General features: G+C 44.6%; 1 protein-coding gene across 1 annotated transcript in view; it reads right to left on the bottom strand.

The window, feature by feature from the left end:
* The window catches only part of drc11 (dynein regulatory complex subunit 11), a 35,316-nt gene that overhangs the window by 6,638 nt on the left and 10,133 nt on the right, over positions 1-18,545 (bottom strand). The window contains exons 9-14 of the mRNA XM_028955478.1: positions 16,036-16,111; positions 9,013-9,119; positions 8,589-8,687; positions 5,041-5,105; positions 4,625-4,707; positions 3,059-3,166 (exon numbers count right to left, since the gene is read on the bottom strand). Of these exons, the coding sequence (XP_028811311.1) occupies positions 3,059-3,166; positions 4,625-4,707; positions 5,041-5,105; positions 8,589-8,687; positions 9,013-9,119; positions 16,036-16,111 (538 nt within the window). The remainder of the gene's footprint in view (positions 1-3,058; positions 3,167-4,624; positions 4,708-5,040; positions 5,106-8,588; positions 8,688-9,012; positions 9,120-16,035; positions 16,112-18,545) is intronic.

Genomic DNA, 18,545 nt, shown 5'->3' with positions numbered 1-18,545 from the left:
TATCAGCAGCTCTCAGAGATAAAACTGGACTCTCCCTCATTAGAAAGGTTCCTCAGTCAGTGTGGGAGAGAGAAAACATTTTCCAGGTCACTTTGTCTCTTTAGCTCCCTTTTTTTGAAGAAGAAGCTGTTTCCTCCAAGATCACCGCTTGAAAGTCCTCTGAGACCAACTTGGCAGTAATGATGGTAAAGATATGATTTGTTGAGTGTTTCAGCCCAGATTACGAACCAGAGTGCTGCGGCGAGTGCTGATATTGAGCAGCCAGCAGATGGCGCAATTAACAGCACATTTTAAATGTGTGTGTGTGTGTGTGTGTGGTGGTGTGTGGAGAGTTCTACCAAACAAACTCAAACCTCACACCCAGGGTCTAAACTCAATAAGACTGAATTAAATAACCTTATTTAGTGTTTCCCAACACATGCTGTTTGAAAGACCCCCTTTGTTCAGTCTGGAAATGATTATGAATTTCATATCTCGCCAATTGACCAACGCATCACAAAGACAGGCTTTTGTGAGAAATGACAAAGAGGATACTGTAGTATTCTAGAATGAGGATCAATCTCATATGTCAACGCAGATAACCTTGGAAATGTTATCACGTGTTAATAAACCTGAATGGACCTCCTTTCCATCTCGCTGGCTTTTCAGACGCTGACTTCTGTGTGGGATTCCTCTGCTCACCGCTCTCCAGTACTGTTTTCTTTTGACATCTGAACTGTTTTTACAGAAACACGAACGATAAAAATCTTCTGCAAATAGACGCTAAGAAGCCGGATCATTGGAAAAACAAGGTTACGGATCCAGACACGGGCCGCCGCCGCCACCGGTTCACTCATCAGCTTCTCTTCTTCTCCCTGTGCTCTTTATCTTATCTGTCAGTATTTAAAGAAATAACAAATAATATAGATGGTCATGGATGGTCTTTGATAACAGCTTCATTTACATGTAGCCAGACTAAATAATATGCGGATTATTCACTTTATAACTGTTGATTATCTCTGTAATAAAATATACATTAAATTAATGTATAAATTACTCACCGTATGCAAATAATAACTATTAACCCATGGCAACACAGACGTTCACCGACAAGCTTTTTTTTTATTGGAAGGGGATTTATTCCCGTTGGCCGTAACATTATGACCACCCTCCTGGCACCGAGCTGTTCACAGTCCTCTAAGATGTGAGGTGGTGTCTCCAGGGATCGGCCCGGTTTCACCAGCACATCCCACATTTGCTCAACTGGATTGAGATCTGGTGAACTGATCTGTTGCTTGAGCCATTCTGGAACCATTTTTGCAGTGTAACCCTGCTAGAAGAGGGTCTTGTCATCAGGGAATACCATTTCCATGAAGTCAAAGTGATTGTCGTGGTGATACACTACATCACCCTTGGTGTGTGGGGAGCTCAGTGGATCGGGATTCAAACCGGCAACCTTCTGATTACGGGGCCGCTTCCTTAACTGCTAGGCTGGCCAGCTGTACTCAGTATGAATATACAGACGCTGTTGTCCTGTGCCGCTGTGGGGACTGTACACATGTTGTACCAGTAAAAATGCATTTTTCTCCCACAGACCCTGGACGACAACATCATGTCACTGAGGTTTCAGGCAGAGTCTGAAAGTGAAGACTGACTGTGTGTTGATGAATGAGGGAGAAAATGCTAATTTCGCTCATTGCTGCCGTCGCACAAAATGCCTGATCGAAAACCGGATCCTTTCCAGGAGAAATAATCACTACAAGAAAAGACAAAAAACAATGGCTGGCTTTGACATTTCTCCCCCAAAGCTAAAACCTGAGACCTGTCAGGAGGCCAGGAAAGGGAGAAAGACAGTGCGGGATGGGGGGGCCAGTTGTATTTCCCAGCGGACCCCCCTGGCCCGTGGTCCTCATGGGCTCGCATGCTTCCTCGGCTTGCCAGCAGGCTGTGTGCTGACCCTCGCCATGAATCGGGTTCCGCTGTCTCTCACTCGCGGAGGTCCCGACTCCTCCTGCCTTTGATTATTTTCCAGGCGCCGAGACGGGGGCCTTCTTTAACCACGGCGGGGATGTTTACGCAGGAACTTTCACCCTGGCTGCGGGCGATCCAGTGTCCTGAGGATTGGGGGGCGGTGGGCTGCCGAGTGACGTCCGAAGAAGAGCCCTCCAGTGCTGCAGGGGGACTGGGGGTCCAAGCCCAGCGAATGGGGTAGGATCAGGGTGCTAACCCTCCCTAAAGCGAGGTGCGGGATTATCAGCCCGGAGTGGATTGCGGCGCACACTGGCCGTCTGTCACCTGACACTGCTGGTTTCCGTGGAGATGATGCTCTTGGCGACAAGAGGGAAAGTGACAAAGGCATCTGAGGAACTGATACTGTAAAAAGCCCAACCGGGGTCACGCACAGTTCACCGTTCCACTAATACAACACCTCCGATGATCCGATAGGCGCGGAATAACGTCACTACTGATTCCAGGATAAACACGCGTTCGTTCAACCAGCCCAACATGAGTTCATGCATCTCATATAACACCAACCCCGATCATCCGTTAATGATCTGATTCACTCTGAAATCTCAAACTATTTTTACTATTTTAAACAGCAAACAATTTTTAAAAAATGGGGAAAAGGCTAAAAAGAAGTAGGGATAAAGGTCAGACAGAGAAATATCTGAATCCAAATTCTGAAAATTACACCCTGACTCACTGCGTCATCAGCTTTCCTGAACCCGACCCGTTTAAGCCCCTCCCATCTGACATTCCCGGTCAACCAGTGCACACACATACAGACAACTCTGTATCTGCTCGGCCTGCCATAATATCTCAGTGAACCTGTACATACTGTAAATAACGCTGTTTAATGTTTAACACGCTGCTTACTATTATGTGCAATAAGAATGTAATGTTGCCGTGCACTACCGCGATAATGGCGACTTATTAAACACACTCGGGGACAGCCCTGACCTCCGGTCACGCCAGTTCCAGGCAAGTGATCAGACGTGCGGCGGAAACCAAACGGCCCACTCTCTCTCCACAGCGGTGACGTCGGCAGGGTTAGTACCGGGGCAGATGAATAACTCACCCAGGGGCAGAATCCCATAGAGGGTGATGAGCTGGCGGACGTCGGATAGAGAGGGCATGGGCTCGATGTCGGCCTGGCGCAGGGTGGTGCCCAGGTAGCTGTATTCGCCTGGGACATAGAGACAGAAACCGAGAAAGAAAGGGACATGTTGCTATGGCGACCGTGCTGCTAGTGTTTATGCAAACAGAAACAGACTCCAGGCACGGTAGGTATGTCTTCGGCCGAATAGTGACAGACACGATATTTAAAGCTCACCCTTCTTAAAAAAATGACGAAAAACAAAAATAAATCAATGAACTTCAGTGTCATGGAGACACAACAATAAACAAAAGAATTTTACACGATTTTTTTCCCACTACGGTGTTCCAATATGCTTTGAAAAAACCAAAGCATAGGTTTATTTTTTGATAAACTGGGGGTGTGTGTTTGTGTGTGTGTGTGACATGACAAGCGCAGCTTAATCTTTCCTCAAGTTCTCATTTCGTCGACGTAATGGACCCTCGGCACGAGCCAGAGAATGTCCCTGAGTCACTCAGGGAAGCACCCAGTCCATCTCCAGCTGTTCCCGTATGCTCTGGCAAACACGTACGCACGCACACGCGCGCTCACACACACGTACTCGCACTTTGTGGTGCGATTCAACCTCACACACGCGCATGGAGTCACAGCGCATCAGCTTCACCACCGAGTTCAGGGCCGTGCGATACAGCAGATGTCTGCAATACTGGGGCGTTTTTTTTAACATGAATATCTGCACTGTTTATTTCTAACATTTTCAGATCAGCCTTGTTACTCTAGTTACTCGTCAATTAATTAGTGGTTTTTGTCTATTATTTGGTTGATTTTGTCCCTTTTTGGGTTCACTGCGTGGAAACTGTGTAATGGATGGATCTGGGAAACACACAGAAAAGAAACTGTTTTAGTGTGCTGTGTTCGGGCCTGAAAGCATCACTATGTACTCAAATGGAGCTTCTTTCGTGCCCGCTTACATTTTCTCTTTTTACAGCTGTCAACAAAATGAAAATAAAGTTCCTACAAACTACAACTTAATATGCATGATATGTATTAACATGACATGAGGTTCAGTCCCAGCTTTCCCCCCAAAATTAGTTTAGAGACATACATTTACAGCATTTACATCTATCACCTTAATCACACTTTAATGAGAATCTGTACAGAAAGTCACGTGTTTCCCGCTGAGGTGAGGAGGTGAGGAGCTGCTTCCCTGTGAAGCTGCTTCGTCACAAATTCCACGTAAAGAAGAAGTAAGAACTGAACTGGGAGCAGGACACATGCTGTGGGGCTGCGACCCCTTCCACAGCAGCTGGAGTGTGTATGTCTGTGAGTGTGTGTGCCAGTAAACTTGATAACAATTGCGTGCATGTAAAACAGCTGAAGATGTGCTTGTGTGTATAGACATGACTGTGTGTAATGTGTGTGTGTGAGACTGCATATGTTACAAGCTGGTGTGTGACAGAGGGATAGTCTACGTTGTATGTGTGTGTGTGTGTGTGTTGCACATGTGAGACAGAAATAGACAGATATAGAAGCTGTGCGGTTGTGTACCGATGTACTCAGAAAGTCTGATGTTCTTCGGCCGGATCAGGAAGCCACCGAGAACCAGTTCCTCATACAGAGACTCAATGGACCTGAAAGAGAGAGAGAGCGAGAGTGTTGATTAGTGATAATGAGGTTGAGCCAGAGGTGCCAGAGACAAACAGATGAGGTGTGAGAATGAATGTGACCGAGAATGAGTGACAGCACGGATGAAGAAAAAAAAACAGACTGACAGACACCCGGAGTGAGAGGAAGAGAGGGAAGTTCATGAGCGCACCCATCTTTCACCAGCCGTGTTAATGGAGTGACGGTGCATTACATCACACCCCTATCCCCGGCCAAGAGCTCGAAAGGAACCCCCATAACCCCCCACTGAAACGCACTGAGGTTTCTGAACGACTGAATAAAAAGTCAATTACACAGACCTGTCTGCAGTGAGGTCCCTCTCTTTCTTCTTCTTCTTCTTGCCACTCTTCTTTGCTTTCTTCTTCTGAAAAGAAGGGCGTCTGTGTTAAATGAACTATGAGGCACAGTTTCCAACACCATGTTCCACAGACATTTCCCATAAATACCCATGAGCCCAGAACGGGAAAGGTAGCCATTAGATGACCTTTAAATTAGGAACAATCAGTTTGACATTTAAAACGCTTCCAGTTATGAAGAACTGCCAGTTTCATGCTAATATCTACTAGTTTCAGAGTAAAGGTATTACAAGTTTTGGTGTATTGTATGTATTTAGAATCATCACTGGCTGCTTTCATATTTCTCAGTGAATTTCATCACCTGCATATTATTTTCAGATAATATTTTTTGTAACTTGTAAAAAACATTTATGTCATACTCAACATAATCAACTACACTTTATAAATATAAATTTAAACAACACAGTGTATTTATTTTTATAATATATTTCTTAATTTTGAGATCTACATTTATTTACATTTACAGCATTTATCAGACTGTATATTTATATTTAGTATATATTCATAATTAGGGCCTGGAAGGTCAGGAAATAGACTCGTGATTGGAAGGTTGCCCCACACACTGCTCCCCGGGCGCCTGTCATGGCTGCCCGCTGCTCACCAAGGGCGATGGTTAAAAGCAGAGGACACATTTCATTGTGTCACTGCAGTGTTTCACAATGACAATCACTTCACTTCATAGTCTTTAATTAAACCTTCAAATTCTGAATAAAGACCATAAGATGTTTCCAATATGAGGAACATCTGAGGAATTCTGTGTACAGTCACCTCTTGGCTGTTTGACAGTCACGATGACCTTTGTTGGAAACCTGAGCTTTAACAGTGTTAAAGTGTAGGAACCTGTTTCTAACAAAGGGTTCTTCCAAACCACACACGGAACCTTCTGGGATTTTTTTTTTTAATGTGATACGCCGTCTGTGGCGGACTGTTAACCCTCCTTATCTGCCTATCTTTTTTTTTCCTCGTAAACCCGTGAGCAGTTGGGGACCTGATATCAAAACGGGAACGGAGTGTTTTTCGCCTGTGCTCCCAGTGATGTTCTCCAGCCAGGAAAAGATGGCTCACTGTCTCAGGGTACACTCCGCTCTATTTGATACCCCCTTCCCCACACACACAGATCATGGGTGTGTGTTTGTCACAGAAAAACAGAACCTCCCTGTTGCGTAATGTAGCCTCGGCCTCCGAGCCCAGCTGAGGAATTCCTTCCACTCCGACTCGGATCCAAGACCCCGGACTTCCCCCGAAATCCTATGTGACCCGCTGAACGTCTGTTTGCGTCTAGATTTCGATTGAGGCGTTTCACACACGTGCTCACACACAGGCTTGCAGGGTGTGTGTGTGTGTGTGTGTGTGCGTGTGTGTGTGTGTGTGTGTGTGTGTGTGTGTGTGTGAAATGGGTGAAGGACGGCGGGGACCAGTGACGAGTTTCTCCTTCAGCTGTCAGGCCTGCTCACGGCAACCAAGTGCAGCTGCTGTCAGAAAAGTGTTGTTCAGCAGTCCGCCACTGCTGGAGACAGAGCAGCTGTGTACTACGGTAAAAAAAGAACAAATCCCAAATTGGAATTTTCATATTTTACATTTACATTTACAGCATTTATCAGACGCCCTTATCCAGAGTGACTTACAATCAGAAGTTACAGGGACAGTCCCCCTGGAGACATTTTTTTTTAGGGTTAAGTGTCTTGCTCAGGGACACAATGGTAGTAAGTGGGATTTGAACCTGGGTCTTCTGGTTCATAGGCGAGTGTGTTACCCACTAGGCTACTACCAACTGTACCACCAAATGTATTTTACTGGAAGCACAATTTTAATTTGTACTTTCATAATATTTTACTACCCAACATTCGAGACAGATTAGAAAAGCAGTGGATGGACAGAATTTCATAGCTTTGCATAGCTTTGTGTTTTGGCCACGAGACTGTGTGTGTGTGTATGATGCAAAAGGAGAATGGCAAAAACCAAAAGACCGACGGAGACAGAAGATGCTGACAGCAATGATATAGAGAAAAAAAAAAGAAGCGATTTTTGGAGAGATGAAAGTGAGAAAACAAGCGGAGTAAACGAACAGGAAGGGAAGGCGATGGAGGAAAAGTCTGGTTCTGTTTTCTCCACTGCTTTCACTGGCAGCAGCATCAGACTGGACCGCAAGGAGACAAACAGGCAGCCCATGTCCATGTGCACCATAACGGCACGCCACCAGCGGAGTGGCAGCCGCCCAGCGTCTCCACATCCTGCCTCCAACACACGGCCCAAACAAACCGCCTCACAGCTGCGGGTGTCGGTGTGTGTTTTACTCCCCTGCTCTCTGGGCACTGATGGAGGTTTGGGCATACTTGGTATGTTTCATCACTGCATCATTAATATGATCACCAGCAATGTTTTATCAGGTCCAAACATGCCTTGTGACTGGCTTGTTGGTGATGGGCATTTTCATATTAAATTTTCATTAAACTCATGGCAAATGGTGCATCTGTGTATGATTCTGGGCTGAACCAATCATAAATCTTGCAACACCGCTTGTGCGGTTACTTGCCATGTAACTCATCCTGAATGATGAAGAAGGGCCATTTGAACTGTCAATCATACATACAGGCTCCCCTTTTCAAAAACTATTTATAAAAACATTATAAAAAACATATATAAAAGCATCATTAAAGTTTGACTTATGCATGACAATCAACCAAATGTATTTATTTAAATCCTGCATACTTACTTAACGGGACATTAGCATCTTATATATGTCTCAAAAGCCAGGTTCTCAGACATTGGGACACTGTATGGGTTGTAGTAGAAGGTAACAATCTCGTGTAGGTAACACACTCACAACAAAGTCCCAGGTTCAAACACCGCTTATTACCATTGTGTCCCTGAGCAAGACACTTAACCCTAAGTGTCTCCAGGGGGGGACTGTCCCTGTAACTACTGATTGTAATTTGCTCTGGATAAGGGCGTCTGGTAAATGCTGTAAATTTAAATGCACTGGTGTGCTAATATATTCTAAGATATACTGTTGCCAGTTTAGAATTTTCTCTTGGTTTAATTTGACCTCATATTATCTTTACATTTGGTCTCTTTGTAAAAAGACATGTTCTCCAGAAGGAATATCCTGTTTACATATAAAAGATCGAATATTAATTAGTTTACAGTGACCTGATTAACCTGCTCCTTAGCCACAAGCCTCCCTGTCTCCCTGCTGAGCTGACAGCGCAATGGGCTCCGTCTATTAATCGAATGCATTCGTGGCCTCATCCGTATTCCTCTCCTGAAGCAGCCCTGGTCTTCAGAGACTTGGCCAGCGTCGGACCCACAGATGGAAGTCATTATCACGTCTCCCTACGGACCTGCACACTATCGCAATGATGAGTCCATCATGGGGCTGCACATTTGCAAGGGGTTAACCTCTCATCCGGGCCCTTAAAAAAGCCCAGACGCCTTCATTTCTCCCCCGTCTCCACATGTGGAGATTGACACTGCTGTTTTTTAGACGTTACCTTTTTATTGCCTTTCTTGCCCTTCGTCTTTTTCCTCCCTTTCTCCCGGTCGACCACCAGCTTGAGGTTCTTCAACTCCTGCCTCATGATCTCGTCAACCTGGGAGAGCAAAAGACGGACGCCATGACCAGCCAGTCATCTGGAGCAAACCTCCAGTTTAACTGGGTCGTAACTTGGGGGAGATCAGGCCATTCCTGCTTTCTAGTGGCTGCTTTGCTGACTGATGCTTTAATTAAATGTAATTGCAACCCTGGCATCTAAACAGAAACAGAACTCCAAAATCCTTCAAACTAGATAAACAAATGAGTATAATTTAATTAACCTATGAGACTTGCAAATGCAGAAATAGAATAAAAATTACTTAGAGAAAGCAGCTGCACAGAGCCGGGTGATCTAGCAAGTCGCCATTTCCTGTAAACCTCACCTGAACCCTGATCTCCTCCTCCACCTCCAGCCGCTTCTCTTCACGGACCAGCTGAGCGTCAAACCGCTGGAGGACGTTCTGGCTCTCATCACGGCCCTGCCACACTTCTGCAGGGGAGAACACAACAGGTTAAAGAGAAGGATGGACGGATGGGCAAAGGAAAGAAGATGATGATGAAAAAGGTGAACTCTCACAGGTTGTAAGAGAGAAATAGACGGAAGAATGGAGAAAGGATGGGAAGGATGCTATAAAAGAACAGAAAAAAGGAAAAAACAGAAGACAGGTGGCAAAGAATAAAGGGGTGAGAGGAAACTATACTTGAAGGCAGTTCCCCATGGTCCACAATGGGAAGTGCAGGTGGAGCTCGGCGGGTGAGAACGGCGGGGCTTATTGTCCACCGCACAGCACCCTTACATGCCACATCCTGGGCCGGAAAACCACTTCCTGCCTCCGGTCAGGCTCTGTGCCAGATGAGTATGGGACTACAGAGGAAGCTAGAGCTTTGACGTCCTGAGAAACAGGTTCAACCTGCTCTGTCCTTAGCCTGAACTGACCTGTACCTTCTGTTGTTGCTCGACCTTAAGGTCCTTCATAAACTCTTATCACATCACGTACATCTTTTTGGATCCTTTTGTTAATATGAAACATTATGCAACTATTATAATGTATCTTGCAATATGTATTTACCTTTTTAAGTGAAAGTGAAGTGGTTGTCACATGTGATACACAGCAGCACAGCACACGGTGCACACAGTGAAATTTGTCCTCTGCATTTAACCCATCACCCTTGGTGAGCAGTGGGCAGCCATGACAGGCGCCCAGGGAGCAGTGTGTGGGGACGGTGCTTTGCTCAGAGGCACCTCAGTGGCACCTTGGCGGATCGGGATTCGAACCAGCAACTGTCTGATTACGGGGCCTCTTCCTTAACCACTAGGCCACCACTGCCCCTTTTTTTTATAAAAAAACGTTTCACTTTAATATAAACCAAAAAAATCTGTTTCCCTTGAAAATCATATTGTCTAGTGCACAAAAAGTTTTGTAACACAGAGAACCAGAGTGATTAGTTCATGAGCATTCATACGCTTTTATCACATGACTGGCTAAAGAGTAAATTGGGTCAGTTTTCTGATTACGTTTTAGACTACAAAAGTTTTTTAAAGGAGAATTCCTCTTTTAGGATGGCAAACAGACTCATAAAGTACATCTTGTGGGCTTTTGGAAATGTTGCTGCATTCCATTTGAAGTTGGGCGTTGGAATTTCAGATTTCCCAGTTGGAAGAATCATGGAATGCCCCCGATGTCAGATGAACTGCATTACCCCTACCAAGATTGTTGCCCCATACAGCAACAAAAGAAAGAGCTGGGTTTAAATCTCTGTGGGTTGTTATGCACATTACTGTTAGAAATCTGCTACTGAAGACATTGCTAACTGTGGCTCATAGCTGATTTTATTACGTTTAAACTTGATCATGGCCATCGTGACGTCATTCTGAGCTCCAAGATCCATATTCTGAAGTAAATGGAATGTCGCACCAATATCACAAAACAATGGCTAATTGGCCAGTTAGCTAAATTAGTATTAGTAATTAGTAGATATTAGTAATTTGCACGAACAACTGCTGTTGGCGAGTGACACAACAAACTGTTGTAGCGTAGCAATTGCAGTTTTACTTAGAGCAACATGTGGTGACTGAAAAACAGAACACAAAATCTGTCGAAATGTCATTGGCAAGGCGTTAATGTTTACCACAAAATGTGGAGAAATTAAACAGACAAGCGTCCTTTTTTGCCAGCAGAAATGTTAAAAAATGGTGACAATGGAGAGGCATGATTACACCGTTTGGTAGGTGTAATCACCTTATCATTATACCTGACAACTCTGCCTCACTCAGGGACCTGTCAAGTTCAGGGAGAGGTCAAAGGTCGCTGCGCTAAAACGTGCTAGGTGGCACCCAAAAATAAACGGCGGACTTTGAAATGGGACCCTCCCCCACCTAAGGTCATGGGTCAAACTGTCCTCCACAAGGTCTTCTTTTAAGAGTCGTTTTCTCAAAACAGCCCCCCAGGCAACCCGATCCACATAATTACCTTTTCGCTCCGATGGCTGTTTTTGCGCCATTCGAGCTGTTTGTTTAGAAAAGACGTTGGCTCGGTCCATCTGAAAACAGCGGCTTTACAAAATTAAGATAAGCTGTGGCCGGGCATGTGCATTTTTATTGCCGTCTTAAGGCCTTGAAAGAAAAAGAGAGATTCCGCGGAGCCAATGATAAGCCCCCAAGGCGACGCAATCCGTTTAATTCCTCCAAGCCTGGCTCTTTGACAAGCTGGTGTCAGAAGTGGTGAATTTCCACGTCAGGACCACACGCACATACGCCCAGATGCTCCGCACCGACGGCGGGTTTGTTTTCCCTGGTTTTCCACCTGAGGCCAGAGGCAAGTCAGCCTCGGGGGCATCAGGGGGGCACTGAGCGCCTCTGGCGTTGCCAAGGTTCTCTCTTCCTGCTGGTTCTGGGAATAGACTCCTGCTGGTGTCGTTCTCAGCAACCTGCATTTCCTATTGCTCCCGTCTTCCGAAAGGAAACTGGAAATTAAATCCACGGTTCGCGTCCAGCCTGTGCTCCGTGACGCTGGGCGTGCAGGAAGACGTTTTCCAAAAGAAGGGAAAACCCCCTGGCACAAGCCCAGACAAGGCTTCATAAGTAACATCAGCCTGTCCCAGCGGACGGACTGACCCGAGCTGGATTCTGGGTAAATACCAGCTTCACCTTTCTGCATCATTACACCGAAATAATCCCGACACACAATCATTTTCCAATTACAGGCACCTGATAAAACAGCGCTGAAGCCTGGGACCACCGATCGGAAAAGGCTGGGAGACGTTTTCTTTTCATCACTCATTTGACAGGCAGGATGTTTTGCATGCAGTTGCAAGTGCATTCCTTGTTCAGTTTGACTTCAAGGCCTTTGTTTCATGACATTTTAATCATTTTGACAAATTGATGGTGGAAAAAAGAATAGAAAGACTGGGAAAATGTCTAGAGTTGAAACAGAACATGCTATATCATTTATGTGATCAAATAATACATTTCTGCGATAAGGGTACAAATCTATTACTCATTTAATGTATTAAAAAATTACACTAGCCATGTTCCATCATCATAAATATCTCAAATTTTACAAGGCAAACATGATGGGAAGCATTTACTAAGCTATTTAAGTACTTACTTAATAATAATTATAATGGTCACGTGCTTACAACTAGAGCAGAAAAAAAGATAGCAATTTTGTTAATAGTGATATAATTCTACAATTATTGTATAATTACTTAATAATTATTTTGTACTGGTTACAATTTGCCAAAAAAATTGTCTATACTGAGAGATTGTCTCCACAAACCCAGTCAAGACCTCAGCAGATAATAAACCTCATCATAATAATTCACATGGTGGAACTGCAACCTGGCGAATGTAGCTGAGGTGAGAGCTACATGGCCTGGTTTCTATTAAACTCTCAAAGCTTCACGCTATAAAAACGTAACCTATAGCCCCCAGGTTATGGTGGTTGACATGCCGACAGGAAAATCAGAATGAAAAATAATTAAACAGCTTTTACTAGTAATATAATTGCTTCCTGTCACAGCTGCACCTTGACTTGGGTGTGTGAAATTTTTCTTTCTTCTTTTCACACATTTCATAATCTCTCACCCACTTGGCCACACAGCGCAGAAGGTTCAGATTGTGATAACAGGTAGAAGGAGCTGTGGCAGGACTATTATTGTATGCAGTAATTCCCACATTACCGTTTGATTATATCTCTCCATTAGCCTTGTTTTCCAGCGCTCTCATTGTGAACGTAAAGGAAGCTGAGCACTTCGCACCCCCACCCCCCCACCAAAAAGGCAGCTGTGCTGTTAATGACACACTTGCATGAATCCGTTTGATTCACTTGGAAAGCTATCCATACTGCCTCTGGTGAAAAGATCAACTGCAATTGTGTTTTCTGCAGGAACGTGCAATTAAGGAAAAATATATGGCTAGACAAATGCTAATAAGCGGACATCAAAGATGTATATCGAAATATCCCGAGACTACATGCCCTGTGCTGCAGAGATGATTTGTGTGTGTTTGGGTGCTTCTGCCTGGATCATATGCAGCTGGGAGCATCTACAAACTGCATGCAGACTCCCACACACATACACACATAAACATGCCGATGTAAAAGGGACCACAAAGACATAAACACACAGACAGTCATGCACATTCTGGCATGGACACAGGCATTTACACACACACACACGCACACCACCCTCCCAGCCCACCCTAGTCTCAGATGATGCGAGACAGATAAGAAGTAGGAGGCCCAGACCACACTGAAAGGCCCCAATCAGGGCTGGCCTTCAGGGCTGAAGAAGACGCTGTGCAGCCTGCGAGGCTGATGGATGTGGTATAAGTGGACTGTGGTATAAGACAGAGCTTATCTAAAAGCAACGCACAGTTACAGAAAGATCTGCCCGAAGACTGAAGACTGAATGGATAAAGGCACACAAATCATATTCTAGGCAAATGAACTCTGAACTAGTGCATAATTATATATGTTTAAGATAAGAGGGTTAAATCAGTCACTGGTATTTTTTGAACATCAATGAAAAGGGATGAGCCAAGTTGGCAAGTATGGCACATGAATAGCTGCATTCTCTGTGGAACCGCTCATAATTAGAACGATTTTGAAACTGGTGCTAGGTAGGGGTTGTTCACTAATATACAGTTATAAGGTCAAAGTTATATTAATAATTAGACAAAAATAAGAAAGAACTGCTTGGTATGTTTCTTAATTTATATATTTACATAATTTATAGAAAAAAATGTGTGGAGTTCCAAACCCTTTAAACTCACACCTGTCATATCTAAGGAAGTAGTGGCAAATTTCTGTACATATGATCTAAGTAAATGTAAGCTCTCAACTTTACAAAATTTCATTTCTTTCCTGTATTACGATGAGTAACACTGATGCAATTAATTTTAGGATTTATTTTAGAATCGCTGACTTGTTTATTTCAATTAAAGCAAAAATAAAGCTTACAGCAATGGCTGCCAAATTGTCCCATAATTTACCCAAAGCCTGTAGATAAGCAGGTTTTAGCATGCTGCTATTGAATTGTATTTATTATGAATGAATTATTGACCCTACGCTGAAACAGGCTGTTTCAGTAGGGTTCTCTGACTGAGTACTTTAGCATCTGTTGTGCTAAAGTATCCTTAGTTCAGTAGTTCCCCAAAGACCATTAATGTTGAAACAGGTCTCCAGGTCAAGCCAACCACCATCGCACCCATCAGTCTGCAAGGGTCAGTGACCAACAGAAGCCGGTTTGGGTCTCAGCATGTACACAAACAGGAAGAGGAGCTCACCTGTCTCGCCATGCAAACAGGCAGATTCGAGCCATGGAGGACGAATGAATGTCGACACCCAGGCTCATCCCTGGGCGCCGGGTTCCCACTATCCTATTCCTGTCTCAGAGAGGAGTGGACAAATCCATCCTGAAACACAGCCATCTGCTCACTGTTGGAGGAGGATGGATTATCTCAAAATAATAGTCCTTTCACAGCCAAAACAGGAGAGTCAGAGCGAAACACTAATCTTCATCATACTAAGGACGAAGTCGAGCATTAATATTGAGGCGACACTCGTCTCTTCAATGATTTATGCGCTCCTGTCGCATCCTGACTGCTCTTATTAAGAACATATGGAGAGATAACTCATACTGTAGATCTGATCGCGGTTAGATGTTTATAAGATACATCTGGATCGCAGGCGAGAGTCATCCATAATCCACAGTTATCTGAGAATGGCCTTGACTGCGGGTTTCCTGAGCTGTTTTTTCCCAGTAAATATCTGTGGTGTCCTGCTGATTGCAGACAATATGTGCTAGCAATAAAAACTGTGAAACTCAGCAGAAATGTGGTAAATTGTAGCTTTTAATTACCGGTTTCATCTGTTACTGCATTTAACCTACGACTTTTAAAGCATAAGGTGCTCCCGCCTTATTGATTCAGTCAGGACTGCAGGATTGCTTTGTAGCCTTTTTGTACAGTTTTGAGCATCAAAAGACAGTGAAAAAAGAATGGAAGGTGAAACCAAGTAATAAACTTTAAAAGAGTGTGGCTATGTGTTTGAGGTTCACTGAAATACCCTTAATGTCTTCTGCAATTTCAGAAGATCACCACATATCAGACACAGCAACATGGCTCTATTGAAGGGTATTGAAGGTTTGTAGACTGTATGATTACCTATAGAATTGTAGGACAAATGAACTGTCTGTATACAGACAGACAAGCAGAGTTGGAGAAGCATTTCTTCTTTATTGCTATGCCATGTAGTGATAGTACTTTGTTTGGCCTCCATGCCAATTGGGGTTTGTATGGACATGTTGGCACTTTTATGAACTATTCAGTTGTAGGTCAACTGGCACACACAGTGATGGCCATCTCATCACATTCTTAATCCTCATCCTCACTTTCTCATCAGGGCTCCAAACAGTGGTCCTCAGATCCTGGAGCTTGAACTTATGTAGAAATAATATTCAGATTAACAGCATCAGCTTGTGTTGTCATACAGCAAACTGAGCACAGCGCGGCGTGTAACGGACGCATGACAGAGCCACGTGGCCCTCCGCGCACTGATCAGGCTTCAGTCCTGCTTTAACGTCACCTCGGCCTTGCAGTCTAAATAAAGTGCTTCCTGCGTGCTGAACAGGTTGCCCGTGGCAACCACGGAGGCAACAGGTGTCACCCGGGCCTGTAGTTAATCAGCACACCGAGAAGCAGTAATGAGAGGGTGTAAAGCTGTTCGGACAGCCCAAGGCCCCGGTGATGGAGGGCCTGGTCCTGTCATTAGCGGTTAGCTGATCGTTTCCCAGACACCACAGTTCGGAAAAAAAGGCAGGCCGAGCGCGAAGTCTTTCAAGTTCTCCAGCCCAACAACAATGAGCGCAAACTCAACTCTGAGGGGAACCTCTTTCTTGCTCACCTTTATACATCTTGGTTCCTTCCACCACAGCAGGGAGAAAGCTGCTTGGGGTCATTTTCCAACCCTTCTCTTCCTCCTGTGAGAAGGAAAAGAGTTCATATTTAATCCTCACTCGCCCCGACCACCACATAATGTAACCTCCTATTTATTCTAGCCGGTGTACGCCGTTTCATACCTAAACCGGCAAATGTTTATTCGGATCTAATCCTGGGGGTGGGACGGTTAATATAAAAACACATAAATTGTCGCATTTCATACCCACATTTTTGTTAAATCAAGTCTAAATTAGTAGTGAACGATGATGTTTTATTTTATATATTGTTGGATTGAGGTCTTCGCGAGCCGGTTTAGGCCGAGCTGCATACTTTGTGCCAGTCTCTTAATGAGGCGGATCCACAGTAGGAGAGGACAGGGTCGATGCTGCGAAGTTGATTTATGATCCCCTGTGTTTTTCTTCCTGCCGGCCAGGGACGCGGCGTTAAAGTCGACAAATTCTCCCCCTCCGAATGCTCACAAAGGCCGCGCACGGCGTGGCAGGTGGGGATCGGGGGGGCTGCTGTGTTTTCAGAAGAACCCGGCCGGGGCGGGCAGGACGTGCTTTTATTCGCCCGTTTGATTTTTAAACACATTACTCCATTAGCATCTAATGGCTCCCAAAAGACGCGGAAGGCCGCTGGAAAATATGCAAGTGCCCCCGGAGATACACCGCCATGATGGATGGCTATTTTCGCGGCACAAGGCAGTGCATTTCCTTCAGGGTCCGGTAGGCGCTGTCCCGTGCTTCAAGCCTCTGACAGAACGCGAATTCTGCTGAAAGCGTTTCATTTAACTTGGCCCTGATCGAATATGTCAGCCGGGTTTTTTTGCGGCAGTAAACGTCGTCTCGGCTCGGCCTGAAAGCGCCACTGCGACTCCCATGAGTTCAGAGCGGCCCGTGTTTTTATTGCCTGGTGTTGGCCTCGCCTCATTATTACCGCTTTAGAGTCAGCGCGTTACTTCTGCTTCAGTGAGTCAGAAAGGGCCTCGCCACAGGCGCGGCCGAACGGCGCGGGGTCAGCCCGAGACGGGATATATATTCTGGCTAATGACCTTCACGGTTCTGCTCGCTTACTGGCCACAGAGCGCAGAGCCAGTAACCAGCATGTGTTCTCCACAAGCGTTGGGTATTGGCGGCCACCTCACAATGAGCTATAAATCACCAAACAGAGCTCATGGCGCCACATACCTCAGTACGACGCAGCTATAATTAACATAGTATATTTTGGAAAACCCCAGGAAAATAATTAATAAGCAAGCATACTAAAATATTTTATTGGTTAACATCAATTATTCAAAGAAATCTGGCTGTCAAATCTGATTGAGAGATTTGGAAATAATTGATACAAGCAATAAATGACCGCTTTAATAAAAATTTAATACACCACCTTAACTTTTTCAGATATCACTGCCTCAGAATCGGTTTTATTATTGACATGGCATGGAACAAAGGGTCCAAAATGTAGAAAAGGCTTTCAGGGGTCAATAAGGATATTGGTATATGAAGCATGGCATCTTAAGCAGCGGCGGCATTTTGCGACGGAGATCAGAGACAGTGGAGGCGGCGAACAAGGCGGCCATTCTGCTGCCGCAGGACCCGCGGTCACGGTGAGCGGCTACAGGTAACGCCTGACTGTCCCCCCCTGTTCCTCACAATGTTGTGACCGGTGGCAGCAGTCGGCGCTGGCATTCGAGACGGCTGAAAACATCTCCCGTTTTCCTCGAGCGCACTTGTCCAGACCTGTTTGGAGTCGTGTCCCGTGCTTCACACTTTGGGCTTCAGCCACGTTTTTTTCCCATCGGTGTGGTGATGAAACAGATTTTTGCAGCCTTTCCAATATTTTGAAGCAGTAATGCTGGGGGGAAGAGTGTTTCAGGAATGCATGACTGGTATTGGAAGAATGTCTTAAGACGCTGTGGTCAAATAAAAAAAACACCAACACATGATGCCTTTAAAGGACCTGGTTTATATTTCTGCTGTGTAGTCTGCAGCTGCGGTATCATGCGGTTCCCATGAAACTGTCAAGACTCCAAAACCAATCGCATTTATGCTAAAAGCGCCGTAATTAGAGTAAAAACGGGTCTTTATACAAACAAATCTGAATGATTTAAGAGACAGTGCTCAAGTGTTCTGAGTCAAGGAGGTTGTGAGCAGGGATAAAGAATGGCCTGGAAATGAAAACAAATAACATTTCACGCAAAAGTCCGGAATTAAAATGATTTTAAAAGACTGTTAAATGATTCATAGCATTCTTATGTAGTTCCAGTGAACAGTTACAGGAAACATCTAAAATGATTTTGGAAAAAATCTGGTTGAAAAAAACACTACTTAATATTTTACGACCATAGCTGCATATTTAAACGTATCGCTGTTATATTGCATTATTTTATGACACATTTATTACATGGACATGGAATAGGAGAAGAAAGACATGAATTGAATTAATTTTCTCAAAATAAATATTTCTGTCAGA

Source organism: Denticeps clupeoides, chromosome 15 (assembly GCF_900700375.1).
Source record: "Denticeps clupeoides chromosome 15, fDenClu1.1, whole genome shotgun sequence".
Taxonomy (NCBI): domain Eukaryota; kingdom Metazoa; phylum Chordata; class Actinopteri; order Clupeiformes; family Denticipitidae; genus Denticeps; species Denticeps clupeoides.
This window is presented reverse-complemented; position numbering and strand designations above follow the sequence as displayed.